At 51.7% G+C, this 16134-nt stretch overlaps 2 protein-coding genes across 10 annotated transcripts in view; one reads left to right on the forward strand and one right to left on the reverse strand.

Annotated features, from left to right (window-relative positions):
- The window catches only part of LOC117710796 (mesothelin-like protein), a 12081-nt gene extending 3070 nt beyond the window's left edge, over nucleotides 1-9011 (forward strand). For 4 of the 6 annotated variants that reach the window (XM_076937084.1, XM_034506019.2, XM_076937086.1 and 1 more), the window contains exons 5-16: nucleotides 3260-3345; nucleotides 3519-3645; nucleotides 3723-3913; nucleotides 4273-4363; nucleotides 4561-4702; nucleotides 5042-5229; nucleotides 5300-5455; nucleotides 5538-5665; nucleotides 6674-6804; nucleotides 6929-7023; nucleotides 7437-7686; nucleotides 8536-9011. In XM_076937084.1, the coding sequence (XP_076793199.1) occupies nucleotides 3260-3345; nucleotides 3519-3645; nucleotides 3723-3913; nucleotides 4273-4363; nucleotides 4561-4702; nucleotides 5042-5229; nucleotides 5300-5455; nucleotides 5538-5665; nucleotides 6674-6804; nucleotides 6929-7023; nucleotides 7437-7686; nucleotides 8536-8720 (1770 nt within the window). In that variant the 3' untranslated portion in view covers nucleotides 8721-9011. The remainder of the gene's footprint in view (nucleotides 1-3259; nucleotides 3346-3518; nucleotides 3646-3722; nucleotides 3914-4272; nucleotides 4364-4560; nucleotides 4703-5041; nucleotides 5230-5299; nucleotides 5456-5537; nucleotides 5666-6673; nucleotides 6805-6928; nucleotides 7024-7436; nucleotides 7687-8535) is intronic. The other 2 variants (XM_076937088.1, XM_076937087.1) reach the window with 2 other exon arrangements.
- Nucleotides 9012-9278: 267 nt separating this feature from the next.
- LOC117711229 (mesothelin) lies at nucleotides 9279-15033 on the reverse strand. Of its 4 annotated transcripts, XM_076937090.1 has the most exons (17): nucleotides 14974-15033; nucleotides 14780-14870; nucleotides 14389-14432; nucleotides 13988-14034; nucleotides 13571-13691; nucleotides 12941-13026; nucleotides 12393-12522; nucleotides 12107-12300; nucleotides 11788-11878; nucleotides 11614-11713; nucleotides 11183-11361; nucleotides 10938-11093; nucleotides 10710-10852; nucleotides 10505-10632; nucleotides 10121-10215; nucleotides 9566-9752; nucleotides 9279-9495 (listed from the first exon to the last, which is right to left on the reverse strand). In XM_076937090.1, the coding sequence occupies exons 2-17, from the start codon at nucleotides 14865-14867 to the stop codon at nucleotides 9407-9409; spliced, it is 1878 nt and encodes a 625-aa protein (XP_076793205.1). In that variant the 5' UTR covers nucleotides 14868-14870; nucleotides 14974-15033; the 3' UTR covers nucleotides 9279-9406. The 4 variants fall into 4 exon arrangements, with proteins under 4 accessions (XP_076793205.1, XP_076793206.1, XP_076793208.1 ...); XM_076937091.1 differs by lacking the exon at nucleotides 14974-15033 and having other exon boundaries at nucleotides 13571-13667; nucleotides 14780-14958; XM_076937093.1 differs by lacking the exons at nucleotides 13988-14034; nucleotides 14974-15033 and having other exon boundaries at nucleotides 13571-13667; nucleotides 14780-14958.
- Between the last annotated feature and the right edge of the window lie 1101 nt (nucleotides 15034-16134).

Here is a 16134-nt window from a genome sequence, read left to right on the forward strand (position 1 = left end):
AAGAGCACAGGTGGTGTAGGCTAACAACCAGGATACGGAGACACATAGGTGGAGGGCCAGCTTTGTAAGGGTTTGGGGATTGGCACACAGCTTCCCTGAAGCAGAGGGTTATCTCCAGATCATCCTGCCAACCTCAAAACTACCTAGCATGTGACTCTTTGGTGGCCCCACTGTCACAAGTAGTCTGTCACTTCTGAGGGGACTCTTCTTCTAAGAGATGATCGATGTGAGGAGCACCCACATTGGGTGGTTCCAACATATTCCAGCAAGTCTGTCTACAGGGTGCTTCAGCCTCAACTTGAAATGATCCAGGTTTTGTCTGCTGCCTCAGGCCCCGCCCTGGGATCACCTAGGATGTGATCCCTCCTTGGGGTTGTTCAACCCCAGGACTCATGAGGGAGGGTCTTTCAGCCCATTGGCCTCTCTCCCACCTGGGACTGCAGGATCCTGGACCAAGGCAGGCTGAGCTCACTTGGCCCTCCATCATCTTGGACCAACCATCATCTGCCGAACGTAACAGAAGGAAAAAGCTGGACCGTGTGGCCTGAACCTTTAACCTCAGTCATTAGGGACTGAGCAGGGGACTGTCTCAACTATGAAGAAAGATCTTTAAAAAAAAAATAACAGCCTTGAACAAGTGTACACCTAACCTCAAATCGACCAGATACACATTGTGCAAACAGATAGACTGGAAGGAGAAACGGGTAAATCTATTGTAATAGCCAGCCCTGTCCACTGCCTGGCAGGACAGATCAGGTATCAGAGGAATCAAGAATACAGAGGAGCTCGTTCAGAAGTTTAATTGCCAGAGCTGGTATGTGCGGACAACTTTACCACACAACAAAAAGAACACATGCTTCTTATCAAGACAAACACATCACTGGCTCTCAGATCCACCTTCCCAATCCTTACAAAGAGCACATCCAGTCTCTGCTCAAGTACAATGAACTTGAACAAGAAATCAGTTGCAGAAAGAAGATGGAGAACTCTCAGATACTTGGAAATTGAACAACATGCTCTTTTGGGTTTTTTTTTTTTTTTTTTTTTTTTTTTTTTTTTTTTTTTTTTTTTTTTTTTTTTGAGACAGGGTTTCTCTATGTATCCCTGGCTGTCCTGGCACTTACTCTGTAAACAGGCTGGCCTTGAACTCACAGAGATTTACCTGTTTCTGCCCCCCAAGTACTGGAATTAAAGGTATGCACCACCACCACCTGACTGAACAATGAACTCTTTAAAATAGATTTATTTTATGTATATGGATGTTTGCTGTCACGTGTGTACATCACATGCATGCCCAGTACCTTCAGAGATCAGAAGAGGGTGTAAGATACCCCAGAACTGAAGTTATGGATGGTTGTGAGCCACCATGTGGTTGCTGGAAATTGAACCCAGGTCCTATAGAAGTGCAGCCAGTACTAGTAACTGCTGAACCATCTCTCCAGCCCATGAACAAAACTCTCAGGATTTTATTTCTGTGGGTGAGGTCTCACATATCCCAGTATGGTCTTGAATCACTGTATAGCCAAGGATGGCCTTAACTCTTTTTATTTTTTTAAGTAATGTGTGTGAGTGTTTTTCCGCATATATATCTGTGTGCCATGTATGTATGCAGCACTGGAGAGGGCCAGAAGAGGCTGTTGGGTCCCCTGGAATTGGAGTTACAGACAGTTGTCAGCCCTCATATGAGGGCCATGAACCAAACTCAGGTTTCTGCAGGAGTGGTTAAAGAATACCTTAACCAATTACCCATCTCTCCAGCCCTTGGCCCTGAACTTAAACTCGTGAAGTAAAAAACCTTCCAAGTGCTGGGATTCCAGGTGTGCCCTACCACATCTGGCATCAGGACAGTTGTAAAAAGGATTTGAACTAAATGAAAATAAAAATACAGCCTGCCATGCTGGTCTATGCTGGAATCCCCACAGTCTAGAAGCTGACACAAGAGGACTGTGAGTTTCAACCTGAGCTACAGAGTGACCCTTATCTAGAAGAAAGAAAAGTTATCAATGGGGTTCAGCAGGAGTGATGGCGGACTACAGCTTCTAATGCGTGTGTTGGAAAAGAGAAGGAAGCAGGTCCAGGAAGATGGCTCGGCTGGTAAAGTGTTCTGCCACTAGCTTGACGAGCTGATTTTGATCTCAGAACCCAGATGATGAAAAGAGAATCATCTACCACAAATTGTCCTCTGGTCTCCACATGCATGCCACAGCGTGAATGCAACACTGCCACCACCACCACCACCCACCACCACCAGGGGAAAAATTGTTAAAAGAAAAATATCTGGACAGTGTAGTTTTCTGTTAGGAAACCAGGGGGAAATGAGAAAGAGAAACCTAAAAGAAGAAATTGGAGGCAAAAATGAATGAAGCTGGAAGGAAATCAACACCAGAAGCTGCTCCCGTGGAACAGTGAAGCGCTACTGGCGAGGGCAAAGACACAAATTACTGAGAATGGGAACAAGCAAGCCTCTGCTGCTCACCCCTTGACAAAGGGATGGTAAAGAAATGTCTATCCATGCGCAGGTGTGACAGCTTAGAGGGAATGAACCCGTCCCCTGAAAGGCAGAATCTGCCATTACCCACTCAGGGAACGAGGCAACAGGTCACCACAATAGGCATGATGCATTCCTGTCTTCTCAGGACTCAGGAGAACCTTGAGTTCAAGGTCAGACAGGCTACATAGTGAAACCCCTATAGAGGGGAAAAAAAGAGCAAAGGGAGGGAGGGAGGAAGGGTGGGAGGGAGGGAAGGAGGGAGGGAGGGAGGGACAGGCAGATGGGAGATGAGCACTTTCTAGGTAAAGCTAACCCACTTTAACCATCTGTGAAGCCGCTCACCTCAGGTGAATGTTAGAACATATACACAGTTGAACAAGTGCAGCTCCAATTTGAACATCTCTGGAAATTTTTTTGAGACAGGGTCTCTACATAATCCTGGTTACCTTTAACTCACTCTGTAGACCAGGCTGACTTCCAACTCACAGAGATCCCCCTGCCTCTGCATCTAGAGTGCTGGGATTAAAGGCGTGCGCCCGCACACCCGGTTCTTCTCTGGCTCTTTACTGATTTGCTTCTCTCAGGACTCTGTCTCCGGCCTCGTTTATCCACCTGCCTCCTCAACTCTGTGTTACTACAAGTTTTCTCTCACACACATCTCCAGTTCCTTCCTAACCCCTTTCTTCCGAGGGGCTGAGCAGTGTCCCTTCAGGGCCGGTCCACACCGGACAGACAGTAACCTGCTGCCTGACCTCTACCCCTGCTCAGCTCAGCTGTTTGGCCAACCTCGCTGCACGGCTGGGTCTCCAGGATGACTTCGAGTTCCACCCACCCAACCTTCTCCTTTTCTACAAGTGAGTGTCCCTGCCGGGAGGTTTGAACACAGAACTATAATGACCATCTCCTCATCATGTGCCTGCCAGTTGTGGTTGGCGACCACCTCTGGTCTTGGGCCACCCTGGAGACACTGGGAAGGCTAGTGGGAGACCCAGTCCTACCTCCCTGACATCCCTCCACTTGTCCTCAGCCTGAGCCAGGTGGGGGACACTAACTGCCGGGCCTTCATTCACCATGCTGCCCAAGGAGACACAGAACTGCTGGCCAACTTGCCCAACCAGAGAGTTGCCCTGCAGCGCACAGCCTTGGCCTGTCTGGTAGGTATCTGAGGTGGGGACAAGATTGAGCAGTGAGGCCCAGTTACCTGTTCAGAGCTGACCTACTGTCTTTGCAGGGGGGACCCCACCTACAGCTCAGTGCATCAGATCTGTGGCTTCTCGGGGTCCTGGTGTGTGACATGGAGGCACCACAAATCATGACTGCAGACCCCAGTGTGCTGAAGAACCTGCTTCGCTGCCCAAGGCTTACTGTCTTGCAGATTGCTGCCCTCAACACCCTGTTGGCCAGTGGGAAGACGCAAATTGGGTGGGTGGGGGTTCCAGGGATCAGGCTTGGGGGAATCCGGGGAGTCTAGAGGACTTCCTTCCTTCAGATAAGATGGGAGGGGCTTGAGGTTTGAACCCAGGGCAGCAGTGCTGCCTCCCTGAAGTCTTACTGTTCTTTGAACTCTAACCCCAGCCTCAACCCCACCGACATGCAGGTTGAGGCAGTGAGGTACAGGGCTAAGGGTCCTTCCCACCACCTAGGATTCATAGCCAGACAAACCCCCAAAACTGTGTGAGCACTGGCCGGGAATTAGGAGCCTATGAATATATTCTTCCAGCCTGCTTAGGAGATGGGATAGCGTATTAGACTCCATCACAGTACCCTTTCCCATGCACCAGGCCTCCTGGCTCCTGGAACCTGGAGAAGCTACAGGCCCTGGGAACTCTGGCCACTTATATCAGCCCCCACCTGTGGGAGAAGGTGCAGGAGGTAGGAAAGTACCTGGAATGGGACTGGATGTGGGTACCACCAATCCATCCAGGACCATGAGTGCCACATAGCTATTGTGAGCCTTGAGTGGTGACCCTGGGTTCTCCTATCACACCACACATAGGGCCTATGGGGCAGAGGTAGGGGCTTGGTTGACCCTTCCTATGGCTGGGAATGGACACACTTGCCTCTGCCAGGCCGTGGGTTTGGACTTCTTCCGCAGTGTGGTGGCTGCTTGCCGGGCAGGGCAGCTGAGCAGGCACGATGCCAGGCGCTTCGTCGTCAACTTCCTGGAGTCCAAGGCCACTTCAGTGTCCTCAAGGCCCAAGCGGCGCACAGGTCAGTGTGCCCACTGTATACCAGGGACTCTATGCCTCCCCCAGTCTGGATTCCTAGTCATGACCCAGTCTGTGCCAAGGTCTTGGCTAGAGACCAAAAATGAGCAGCAAGTCAAGGTCTGATTATGATCAGAAGTAGAAGAAGCTGGGCATGGTGGTATTTAAGGGGCTGAGACAGGAGGATCTTAAGTTTGAGGCCAGCTTGGAATACATAGCAAGATTCAGCCCCACCAAAGCGAAGAAGATCAGAGTGGGGATCAGGGTTAAAGATGAGTCCCAAAGGGGCAAGCTGTCATCCCAGGCCTTTGCCTGCCAGACTGCTCATTGGCACACCTTGCAGGGAGATCCTGTGTCCGTGGTAACATCACAGCAGCCACCCTTCATGATGACCTCTTCCTAGTGCACTATGACTGCACCCAGCTGGAATCCTGCCTAGGCACACGTGTGCTCAGGGCCAACCTGGACCCCTTGCTCCAACACCCGCTGCCTGCAGAGTGTCAGCGTGTTGTCAAAACCAAGCTAGCTCAGGTGTGTGGATGGTCTGTGTGGGTGGAGGCTGGAGGGCTCAGCTACAGCTTAAACTATCCACCTGCCTCAGATCTACCCACATGGCATCCCTGAGGACCAGCTGCACCTCATCACCTCGCTGGTCTACCTCTACTCCCTTGCTGAAATAGGCCAGTGGAACATCACATCCGGAGACACAGTGATGGTCCTGCTGGCCTCAGATGCAGCTCTGGACAACCAGACAGAGGTGAGGGTGATTGGACTGCCGATGGGGCGGGAGCTGGCTGGTCTGGTTTGCCCAGCCCCACCGAGCCTGGCCCTGCCTCCAGGCAGTTCTACAGAGGTTCTTGGACCATAACGGCAAAGTCACCGGAGCTCTCCTGGTAGCCATCGGGGGCTCCCGTCTCTGCTGGATGAGCGTCAAGCAGATCCAGATCATCCAGCCCTCAGAGTTCCGGTGAGCCTCCTAGTCAACCATCTTCCCAACATGAGGCATGGGAAAAGCTGAGGTTGAGGAGATGGGTTGGAATGGTCCGAGCCACCCTCAGAGGTTTATTGGACCACCATAAGAATATGTCACAAACGGCGAGGGAGACAGCTCAGCCTATAAAGTGTTTGCAGCACATGCACAGGGACCTGAATTCAGATCTCCAACATCCAACAAAAGCTGGAAATAATCACCACACCTGCAATGTCAGCACTAGGGGAAAGGGGGCAGGAGGATCCCCAGGGCTTGCTGGCCAGCCAGTCTAGCTGAAACGATGAACAGCAGGCCAGCGTCCCAACTTATAATTGCTACCGAGGAAGACACCTGAAGTAAATTCTGGGCTGCACACACATATGCATGCACACGCACGTGCATGCGTGTACACACACACACACACACACACACACACATACAGCACAGCACAAAGGTGCTTGCCACCAAGTCTCATAGCCTGAGTTCGATCCCTGGGTCCCACACTGTGAAGGCAAGGACTGACCTCACACATGTATTATGGTACACACAAACACAAATCATAGTTTTAAAAATTTAAAAAGCGGAAAATAAAGAAGGGAAACATCACAAACTGTTTGAGTGACTTACAATGGGAAATATATTCTCTAGGACTTCTAGGAGCCAGAAATGCAAAGGCAGAATGTCCGCAGGGCCAGGCCTCTCTGAAACTCACAGGAAGTCTGCCTTGCTCTTTCCTGTGTGTCTGTGTCTAAACCCCCACCTGTCATATGGACACCAGGAAGTGGATTTAGGGCTAACCTAGGAACTACATCTTCTACTCTGATTTCATCTGTGAAGAAATTTATTATTTTCAAATAAAGCCACTTTCTGAGGTACCAGGTGGATTTAAATTTGGGGGGTTATACAGAGGGCAAGAAGAAGTCAGCGCTTAAAAGGATGGAGGATACACTCAGTGGTCCCATTAAGAACTTTCAAGCCTACTCATCTGCCTCATCCCACTCCCAGGCTGGCCGGAGCTCCAGACATCTCTCCCTGCCCTCAGAGTCGGAAGGATGTGCTCTTCGCCAAGGCTCATGAGGTCTTTAGGAACACCAGTAATGTGGGAGAATATTACTACTTAATACGCCCCTACCTTGGTGAGCCCTGCACTGTGCCTCCTCTCCCCCTCTGCCTCTCCTTAATATACCCCTCCCTACCTTTGTCCTGTGTGTCCCCAAACAAGTCCTCTGCCTCCTTGGCTTTCACCACTGCTCCCTCTAGGTGGTGCCCCCTTGGAGGAACTTCAGTACCTGGCTGGGGCCAACATTTCCATGGACATTGATACATTCACCAACCTCAACCCGCTGACACTGAAGGTAGGCCCAAGGGCTACCTCTGTTTCGTTTTGTTTTGTTTTGTTTTGTTTTGTTTTGTTTTGTTTTGTTTTGTAGAGATGTGGTCTTACTTTGTAACCCAGGCTGCTCTGGACCTCACAATCCTCCTGTCTCTTTGTCTTGAGTGCATTGTGGTGTATATCAGTAATCCAGCACTCAAGACAAAGAGGCAGGGGGCCTGTGAGGTCAGCATCAGAGTGGGGTTGGCCAAGCTGGGAACCCCAGGACTTAGATGCATATGTTCCAAAGCCAGAGGAGTGGCATTTGACCTCTGCCCCACAGTGCCCATCCTGATCGTTCCTGGGAGCAGCACTGACTGTGCCAGGTCCTTTACAAGGGAAGGTAGCCCCACGGATCCTTGCAACTCCTCCCCAAACCTCTGGCTTCATTTGCAGAGCATGGGTGTGGACAGTGTGAGAAATCTGCTGGGCCAGAACCTGGGAGATCTGCAGAAGGCCCGCAACCACCCAAACGTCATCCTATGGATGCACAGCCACAATATGTCAGACCTGTCTGAGCTGGGCCTGGACAGCAGCCCCACACTGGCCTATGTGACCAACAGGCCCCCTAACACTGCCTACCCGCCATCCAATTTGATCCACTCCCTGGATCTGCCAGGGAATGATGATGTCTCCCACAGCTCAGGTATGGTCCACATTCCTTGTTCCCATCCTTTGCACACCCCTGGCTGTCCCTACCTTTCATTTGCCAATGATCCATCTACACACAATTGCCTCATCCAAAACCTATCGAACCAAGACCAAGTCTGGTGGCCTAAAGTTATAATCCCAGCTATTCGGGAGGATGAGGCAGGAGGACTGTAAGTAGTTCAAGACCTGCCTGAGCAGCAGAGCAAGTTTAAGGCTAACCTGGGAAACTTGGAGATAGCCTGCCTCAAAATTTTGTGTATAGGAGCTGGAGAGATGGCTCAAGTGGTTAAGAGCACTGACTGTTCTTCCAGAGGTCGTGAGTTTAATTCCCAGCACCCACATGGTGACTCACAACCATCTGTAATGGGTCTGATGCTCTCTTCTGGTATGCAGGCATACAGGCAAATAGAGCATTCATATACATAAACAGGCAAAAGTTTTAAAAAATTACATACATATATATGTATAAATATATATGTGTATTATATGTGTGTATATATACACATATATGTATAAATATATGTATTATATATGTGTGTATACATACACACATATACAAACCACACACACACACACATCAGTGAATGTAGCTCAGTGGAAAGAAGTTCCCTAATGAAGTGCAAGGGCCCAGGTTCAATCTTCAGACTGAACAAAAACAAAACAAATGCCCCCCCCCCAACCCAAACCCAAAAAGAGAACAGGCTGAGACCAGAAGATCAGTCATAGATGGGCCCCTTCACTGACCCTCCTAGCTGTCACCACCACAAAGGGGAGGATGCACAGAAGGGACTTGAGGGCATCTTCCAATTGGAACTGATGGGTCCCTTTCTTCTTCCACCTGCAGGAAGTCCTCCAGTTCATCTGGGGTACTTGTCACTTGCTGTGGTTCTGCCTTCCAGCCTTCTGTGGCTACTACTGTGTCAGCTACCTTTGGGACAAATGGACACTACTCACAGGACACTAGGACCCTGGCCATTGCCAATGGCACTGACCCGGGGCAGTCAGACCCCTAAGTATCTGACTAGTTAGAACAGGACACCTGCCTAGGCTGAAATACATGTCCCTAGCCCCAAGGGACCTGCTGCTATGTCCTCCATCCTAGCAGGCTGGCTCTGGTACATACCTCAGCTCCCAGGATCTGAGCCCATAAAGCAATAAGACCTACCCAACCTAAAGGACAAGTTGGTAGGAGGAGACAGAGTCCAGATCTTCTGGCCTATTCCAAGACAAGTGGGACTCGGTGTTACTTGAATGTCACTTCCCCTTGCTGGTGGATCTAAATAAAAGCACACGGCTATTGTGCAGTGTGTCTCTGCTAGAGCCTTGTTGGGAACAGAATCCTCTTGGCAGGGCCTAGACTGTGGTGGCCTCTCACACCCCTCAGCTGAAATCGCAGGATTTCCACTACTCTTGGAGATATCAGCTACCACACCAGGAAGTTCTCCAATAGCTACCGCCTGCCTGGGGGGCCATATTTCATTCCTCTTTAGAGGGAGGGATGAACAGGAGGAGCTAGCTGTATTTGTGTGATCACAAGAAACTCCAAAGTCATTCTCTTGACTTGTCTTAGGAACACTACAGGACATCTCAAGGGGGCACATGCCACTGTTTATTGAATTCAAGAGTCCTCAAACTTTGGCAGTGACCCCTGGTACTCCTTCCTGGTCAAGATGGCCCCTGTAGAGCTGGGGCCAGGAGCTTTAGGGGTGGTGGTCTCAGCTCAGTCTTAAAGCTGGGAACAGAACTGGAATCCATGCAAAAACAAATCCTGGCCCAAGGAGTGGGGCTCCACTGGAGAAGGCCTCTACAAAGAGAGGGGGCAACTCAGTCTCCAACTCCAGCCCCCAGCTCTGCCCATGGGCAGCCCAGCTTACCTCGGACATTGACGTCGAGGACCAGGTAGCCATTGGGGATGCCACCCTGAAGTCCCAAACCCAGCCTGTCCAGGTCTTTCTGCTGCTGCCGGAAAAGCCAGTCCCGGATGGGGCTTTTACCCTCCTCCGTCTTCAGGTCCACAATGTGTGGCCCCAGAAGTTTCTGTACCTCAGCCACACTCAGCCCCTGCCAGAGCACAGGGTAGTCATCAGGGTCTCTAGGCCCTCAGAACATTGAAGGAGTAAACTACAGCCCTCAATACCTCGACCCCTATGTAGAAGGGGCCCTTCAGGAGGCCATACGTCTTCCAGCAGAGCCTGTCCAAATGCCTCCTCACAAGGTCCAACCTCTCCTCCTGAAGTCCTGTCTTTTGTCCCTCCTGTACCTCTGCTTCACACAAGGCCCTCATGAGGCTCTACCTGACAAAAGGCCTTGTCCCAAGTAAGGACCTCCACCAACTCCCAAGCCCTTCTCCTCAGGAAGCCTGGCAACTCTGTAGTGCCTGTCTTGAGCTCCATCCCCCTGCCCCGCAATTAGTTCCCACCTCCACTTACCACCAGGGCATCCACCTGCAGCTTCTTGAAAGTGCCTATGTCCATGCTCACATTGTGCTGGCCGAGGGCCCGCAGGTCCGCCATGGAGGCCCCGCCTGCAGGTGTTGAGGCCTCCATTGGAAAACTCACAGCACAACACAGACCCACTCTTGACTAACACACTGTTTCTCAGAGATTATCTTCTTCCTGGGCAATGCCCAAGCCCTTCTATGCTCAGCAACCCGCTGGACCACTGAGGTCAGAAGGGGTTGGAGAGCCAGAGTCATCAGTGTCGGATCCCACATATCCCCAGGGGTGGGGCAAGGAGAGGGTAGGACGTGGCATAGGACTGTGGGGTCTGCAGGCCTCCTATGGTGGCCACCCCTCGTGTGTGCCTTGACTCACCCAGGAATGTCCTGATTTTCTCAAAGTATTCCGGCCCGCTCACGTTCTGGAAGGCTGAGCAGGCCTTCTGATAGAGGACACCCAGATGCCTCTGGCTGCACTTGTCCAGGTCTTGGGACCCTACCAGCCTGGGGGACATTGTAGGACATGGTGGGGATTAGGAACCTCTGAATATCCACTCAGCCCTGAAGACACCAGAGCTCACCACATAACACTGGAGGGTACAGAGTGCAGATCCTGGGGGCTGAAGTCACACAGGTAGCTTAACGGGATGTTGTCCAGAGCTTTTACTATGTCCTCATCCAGCCGGCCTCCTCCCCGAAGATAGCAGGCAACCAAGGCAATCACCTGTGGGAAGAAGCCACTGAAGCCCCTTGAGGCAGGGTAAGAGGCATCCCCCATCAGGCCGCATGCCCCGTGGGGCAGATGTTACCTGAGCATCCATCTTTTGTCCTTTGCTGACTTTGAGCAGAGTTTTCACTGTGTCTGGTGAGGTCACATTCCACTGGTGGATGTCCTCAGGGCTAACGTATCTGAAGAAGTGACCCAGCTGCTGGATCAGAGACTCAGGATAGCCTTGTGGGTAGGTCTATGGAAGAAGGGGCCATGAGGGCCAGAGTAACTCCTGGAGCTGTAGTCCTGGGTACAGCAGGCACATGGGAGCCCATTAAGACTCACCTTGTCCAGTTTGTGCTTGAAGATGCTGAGTTGCTCGTAGGTGAAGGGAATCTCATTCACAAGGTCCATCTGGCTGGCCAGCATGATACCATTTACACAAGCCTCCAACTCCCAATTCTGGTAGAAGATGAGGCTTTCATCCACCACATTGGGCTCCTTCCCTGGAGGGCAGGCTTTCTCTGCAAGGGGTAAGCAAGAGTCAGGGGCTCCTCTCAACTCTCTCTCCTCCCACACCTGCCATGACACAATGGCCTCCGTTTACCCACTGACAAAATGGGGCAATCCTATTTACGCTGTGGAGTTATGACTGACCAAGCTGAGGAGCCAGGAAGGGCCACTGGTAGGAGCAAATGAAAATCTACAGAGCTAGATCCCTTATCCCTACTGTCCTATCTCAGTCTGCTACCCAGTAGACATGGCTCTGGGCTCACGTTCTGTGTCCCGCCGGAACCTTGGGTGTATGACCGTCAGCTTAGACCCCATCCAGGAGGGTTCTCTGGAGATGCGTTGCAGCCATTCAGCTATGACATCCTGAGGATGGAGCATGGTAGGTTGAGTCTCAAGGCCCAGCAGCCTCAAAGCCAGGCTGGGTAGCAGGACCTTACCTTGGGGATGCTGTGGATGAGGGACTCATCCAACACTGCCAGCAAGCCCTGCAGAGCATCCAGGGTGGAGACTGACCACCTCGCTGGGGGGCTGTCCAGAAACAAGGACACAGTCAGAGACCAAGAATGTGGCCCTAGATAGACATCAAGAGACAGGAACTTGGACAGACAATGCCTCTGCTTGGAGGTCAGAAGTGCAAAACCTCCCAGGGAACAATACCTGACAGAATACAGCAGGGGACACCTGGCCCTAGGAAACCCAGTCTGGCTATGGTAGCCTCACATGTAGCTGCCTATAGGCTAAGCCATTCCTACTCACCCATATGGGGCTCTTCCACTTCTCAGAACCTCCCTGACTGCCTTTTCCTGGCCCTGGTCCAGGGGTCCTCGGCATCTTGCCAGCCAGGGGAGGAGGACTTCTGAAGATTTGGTCACAAATTTCCCAGGCAGGTCACAGGCCAGTCCTCCAAGAGCCCGCACATCTGCATCATTAACTTGAAATCCATACACTCCCTGCACACACAGCCAGCTTCAGCACCTCAGGGGAACAACCAATCCCCCTTTGTGCTTTGTCTCTAACTCTAGAAGATGGTACTATTCCAGACCTGGCATTTCAGAGCCTCCGTCAGCAGCCTCTCACGCTCCAGAGATCTCCGTGGGAGTACATCTACATTGACTTTAGAGATGAGGGAGAAGAAGTGGGCACAAGCCTGTTGCCCTGGAAACATGGCTGGGCTATGGAGAGGGGAGTATGCTGATTACTGTGTAAGTATACAGACACACAGACAGACACAGACACAAACACACACACAAACAAACACACAGACACATAGACACAGACACACAGACACCAACACACACACAGACACAAACATACTCAAAGACACAAACACACAGAGAGACATAGACAAACACACAGACATATAGACACAAACATACACAAAGACACACAGAGAGAGACATAGACAGACACACAGACAGACACAAACATGCAGAGACTCAAACACACACATACACACACACACACACACACACACACACACACACGACACTCCACTAAGTGCTTCCCTGACAAAGCCACCCAGTCACTACACATTGTAGTAAAGGACTAGATGAAGGGGGGATGAGACCAAGTCCCCAGCTTGAGGCCTACTTGAGGAAGAGCAGCAGGTCCAGTGGGAGAGCATCCAGTTCCTCGATGGTGAGGCGCTTAGGAAAGCGACGTGCCAGACAGCGCAGCTGCGGGGAGACCAGGACATGCAGCTCAGAATGTTCTGGGCCATCGCTCTGGAGGATGGCCTGGGGCACCCCAGTTCCATTCCACCCTTCATGCCACAGGCTGTACTCTGGCTCTGTTCACAGACTGTGGCATGAACATTCCGCTGCCTCAAGAGCCAGGGACAAGTTTGTCTTGATCTTGATTCTATATAGGCTAGTCACACTGGCCTCCCTCTCCCCCTCCTGAGTCATGCCAAAATTGACCATATTTTAAGGACAGAGCCTTGAAAGACAATGCAAGGTCTCCAGGAGAGGGACAGCAAGACCAGTTCAGACTTGAGGAGGGATAGCAGGCTCAGAGATCCCCAGAGAGCTGAGCCCCCAGTAGATACACACACCTAGTGGTCAGCTTAGGCAGCAAGAGGAGCTCTGAGGGGAGCCACCAGCCGGGACCAGACCCTGAGTTGTCATGAAGATGAGCAATGGTATTCTAGAAACTAGTCACCAACTTCCTGGTTACAGTGTATCTCCCTCATTCCATTCAAGGACCATGGTAGGGACTGACCTGATGTACCCGGAGCGTGATGTTTTTCTGTCTCACAGTCATAGCCAGCTCCTTGGCGTGTTCCATGCTCAAGCCAGATAGCTCATCACATGTGAGGCTGAGAAAGAGGCCTGTGGGGAGACTGGGGACAAGGCTGGGAGTCTGAACCCAACACTGTCCCTCTAGAAGTGCTTCCCTGCACAGAGCACCCTCCCTTCAGAACCCTGGAGTTCTCGTGGCCCTTTTGGGACATGTGACAGTCTGGAGGGCAAGGTACTTGTACCCTGGAACACAGTCCTTCCCCTAACTCTGAGACAGCTAGGTCGGGGAGGACTGAGTAGAGAGATCAGACACAGAGTGTTTGGGAACCGGGATGTCTGGCACCTGTTCACTCAGCCCACAAGGGCTCCTAAACACCCCAAAAGCTGCTGAACCCACCTGGCAAAGTCAGTGGCGCTGTTCACAGCATGGAGGAATGCCGCCTCCTAGGAGGATAAGGCCTGACTGACATTTCCCAAGCAGATGGGTGTTTCTTTACCTAAGAACTTGGTCTCAACTGCCTCAAGGTCCAGATACTGCCTAAGTCTGGCTACTTCTGGTGTCCGGGACTTAACACCCAAGGGCCCCACTGCCTCCCAACTCAGATCCTTTCAGGGCCCAGCTACAGCCAGGATTCTGCTACTCTCTGGGCTCAGCAACACTTCTGCTCCACAGCCCTCTTTGAGAACTGACACTAAGGAATGGTATGTATTCATGTGTAAAATGCAGAAAACATTGCCCACCCTGGCAGCCCCAAGACTAGAATAGAAAATCCTTCTGTTTACCCCAGAGGACCTCACCTGACTTGTCTTTGTAGTTTGGGTCTGCAGAGGTGGCATCCACCCTGTGAGGCAGAGGGTACAAAGCTAAAGAGAGGCCAGGACAAAACTGGGCTGCTCTCTGGCCCCAGCCCTCCACATAACCCACTGTGTGTAGAGAGAGCTAAGGCCCCTACACTCTGTTGTATCATATAGCCTACACTCTGTAGGCCTAGGGGTCGCCCCTACTAGGAGTGTCCTCACTTTCCAGTCCTTTCACTGTTCTCAGTCCCTAACCCTCCTGGAACTCAGGCCACCTAGTGATGGCCCAAGGAGAAAGCAAAGGGCAGGTAGTGTCTCATCCAAGGTCCCAACTTATAAAGGCCCTGGGTTCCCTTACCTCTCCCTGGAGATCAGCCCACTCCATACTCACCAAGACTAAGGAGAAGCAGTAGGAAGCTTCGGCTGCAGATGGGACTTCCATAGGACCCCAGCAGGGGCCAAGCTGTTGGCAAGGCCATGGTCTGTGGATACCAATGGCTCTGAGGTCCCCACCTGTCCCACCCCTCAACCCACACCACCCTTTGGAGACAATGAGGCCTTTGGGCCTGAAAAGACCTGTCCAACCTATGGGCACCTGTAGTCGTGTCTACCAGGCAGACTCTCCACATTGACTGCTTGCCAGGCCCGCCCCTAGGGGAACCAGCCCTCCTATAGGGAGGGGCACTGGGTCTGAGTCAGCGAGGTGCCTCTGCTATGAGGCCCACTGGACAGCTGAGCTCACCCTCCATCCCCACAGGGCAGGAAAAAAGAAGAATAGTACTAGGAGACAGGGCTAGCTCCTGTTCTGGTTCCCTGTTTGTACCAGGGGCACTGAGAGGTTCAGGCTGGGGCTTATGCTGGGCCACCCTTGTCCCCGAGGCATGTGACTTGCATAAACACAGGGCCTCATCAAGCTGACCCCGTTGTAGAGGGAGGTAATGTCTCTTCCATGTCAGTCCTTTTGGGTGACATGGTTTCTCTGAGAGCTTTTCTAGTTCTGACATGATCAGGATAGCAGGTAAATAAATGGGTACCAAACAATCCAGTGTCCCCTCTGGGGTGGGGTTCAGGGACTCTGTCAGGGTGGGTATGGAGCTGTTCCTTTGAGAATTGTCCTCCTGAATATGTGTGGGACTGTATTCTATCTGTCTTTGCCTTGAGCCTCTCTTTTCCCCACCCCCATTGCTCAGAATATGGGCTTCTCATGCCCCCATGTATGAGTTACCTGGACAGTCCAGCAGTAGGGATTGTCTGGTGAGCCCCAGACCTCACAGGCTAAGAGGCTCCCACACTAAGAAGCCCCAGAGCAGGTAGAGCAGGCTGTGAACCAGAAGATGATGTATAGGGTAGGTGAGCCCGGGCAAGAAACATGTCTCAATGTCTCCTCTCAACCCAGGAGACTATGCAGCCTGCAGCCAGCCTTATGTGAATCAAGACCTGTCTATCATCCCTAGTGGGAAGCTCCTTAAGAGCCCAGCCTCTACAGGCAGCTGCAGGCCCTGGAATCTGCATCTTTCACATCCTAGGAGACGCAGATGGGAGCCACTGTCCTACGGTTACGTAGAATTCAAGACTCTGGTACCCAATCATCTCAGACAAAAGACACATCACAGTGTGAAACAGAAAACCCCACAATGGTTCCATTGGCATTGTGGTGTGGGGTGCAGGGGCTGGAGGAGCATGGGGTTGGGGGGGTCATTCAGATGCACCTCCACCCCTTATTGTCTATAATCAGCATTTGCTGTT

This window comes from Arvicanthis niloticus, chromosome 6 (genome assembly GCF_011762505.2).
Source record: "Arvicanthis niloticus isolate mArvNil1 chromosome 6, mArvNil1.pat.X, whole genome shotgun sequence".
Taxonomy (NCBI): domain Eukaryota; kingdom Metazoa; phylum Chordata; class Mammalia; order Rodentia; family Muridae; genus Arvicanthis; species Arvicanthis niloticus.

What these genes read in the sequence shown, in the direction of transcription:
- LOC117711229 (XM_076937090.1), bottom strand. Translation starts at nt 14,867, where the DNA reads ATGGCCTTGCCAACAGCTTGGCCCCTGCTGGGGTCCTATGGAAGTCCC. An exon ending in ACTGCTTCTCCTTAGTCTTG is followed by an intron (nt 14,433 to 14,779) that starts GTGAGTATGGAG and finishes TCTGCCTCACAG; the next exon opens with GGTGGATGCCACCTCTGCAG. An exon ending in TCATCCACAGCATCCCCAAG is followed by an intron (nt 11,714 to 11,787) that starts GTAAGGTCCTGC and finishes CTCCATCCTCAG; the next exon opens with GATGTCATAGCTGAATGGCT.